This window comes from Sciurus carolinensis, chromosome X (assembly GCF_902686445.1).
Source record: "Sciurus carolinensis chromosome X, mSciCar1.2, whole genome shotgun sequence".
NCBI lineage: Eukaryota > Metazoa > Chordata > Mammalia > Rodentia > Sciuridae > Sciurus > Sciurus carolinensis.
The window spans coordinates 24295112-24296758 of NC_062232.1; the positions used below are offsets into that span (position 1 = coordinate 24295112).

Sequence of the window (1647 nt, forward strand, 5' to 3'; positions counted from 1 at the left end):
CACTACCACTTTCACTCACAGTGCTCACCCAGAAGGACTAGAAGACTGCAATTTACAGCACACTTTAATTATTTCTACAGGATTCACAGAGGACAGGCTGTTTGGAACAGGATCCCTGTGGGTTCCTAAAGCAGTGCTTTCAAGGAAACCTGCCTTCTTATAACCAAGGAGGTATCTTCTTGCTGGAGTTGCTTATGGGTTCTCATTCTGCCTCTCTTCCAGGTGCTCTCATCACCTACTCTCCTGCCTACACTCCTGTCTGTTGCTTCTACATGCTGTCATCATGCCTAGAAGTCAGAAGAGTAAGCGCTGTGCTCGGGAGGAGCAACACCAGGCCCAAGGTGAGATCCAGGATCTCCAGAATGCTCAGGCCAGTACAACTGAGGAGAAAATAGCTCCTTCTTCATCTTCTCAGTTAGGGGTTATCACTGGAAAAAATTCTGCTTCTAGGTCAAAAAGTGCTCCCAAGAGGCCTGAGGGGCCCCTTTCCAGCACTGTGTCTGTTAGTGTTTCTCCCACAACATCACCTGAAGCAGCCAACTGCAAAATTAAGAAAAAGGAACACTCTTCCCAAGCCTCACCTTTCACCACACAGCCTCGCAGAGACTCCCTAACAAAAACAACCAGCATTTTGGTGCAGTTCATGATGCACATGTACAAAATGAAAAGGCCCATTTTGAAAGTGGATATGCTGAAGATTATCAATAAAAAGTATAAGAATCGCTTCCCTGAGATCCTCAGAAGAGCTTCTTTCAGCATAGAGGTGGTATTTGGTGTTGACTTAAAGGAAGTCGATTCTACCAAGAATGCCTATGTTTTGGTCAGCAAAATGAATCTCCCCAACAATGGGATGGTGAGCCGTGGAAGGGGATTTCCCAAGACTGGTCTTCTAATGAATCTCCTGGGTGTGATCTTCATGAAGGGCAACTGTGCTACTGAGGAGAATATCTGGGAATTTCTGAATAAAATGAGATTATATGCTGGGAAGAGACACTTCATATTTGGGGAGCCCAAGAAACTAATCACCCAAGATTTAGTGAAGCTTAAATACCTGGAGTACCGCCAGGTACCTGATAGTGATCCTGCTCGCTATGAATTTCTATGGGGTCCAAGAGCCCATGCTGAAACAAGTAAGATGAAAGTCCTGGAGTTTTGGGCCAAGATCAATCATACAGAACCCAGTGCCTTCCAGTCCTGGTATGATGAAGCTTTGAGAGATGAAGAAGAGAGAGCTCAAGCCATAGTTACACTCAGTGATAGCACCACCATAGCCAGTGAATGTTCCAGGGATATGTCCGATAATTCCTCCCACACTGGTGAAGTTGAGGCAGATTCTTCACTTTGTAATAAAGAAGGAAATCAGTGTCCCAAGTAGTAGAGGGCTGGGTGTGACTGGAGGGAACATAGGGTGTAATATCTTAGTGTTCCTGTTCTATATGGGTAATTTGGAGATTTACTCGTATTTTTGTTATTTTTCAAGTGTTCTTTTTATTTAACATTATAATGTAAATTTATGAATGATACTGATAACACTTCTCTATCAGGCTTAAGAGTGAGAGTTTTGTTATTTTGTAAAACAAACTTGTCAGACTTCCATCTTATTTAGTGTTCTGGTTGAAGACAACATGGAATTGAAATAAACATTTC

At 43.0% G+C, this 1647-nt stretch overlaps 1 protein-coding gene across 1 annotated transcript; it reads left to right on the forward strand.

Moving 5' to 3' along the window:
- The first annotated feature begins 283 nt into the window (after window positions 1-283).
- On the forward strand, window positions 284-1375 carry Mageb3 (MAGE family member B3). The gene has a single exon (XM_047535194.1). It carries the CDS (start codon window positions 284-286, stop codon window positions 1373-1375), a length of 1092 nt encoding a protein of 363 aa, XP_047391150.1.
- The last annotated feature ends 272 nt before the right edge of the window (window positions 1376-1647 follow it).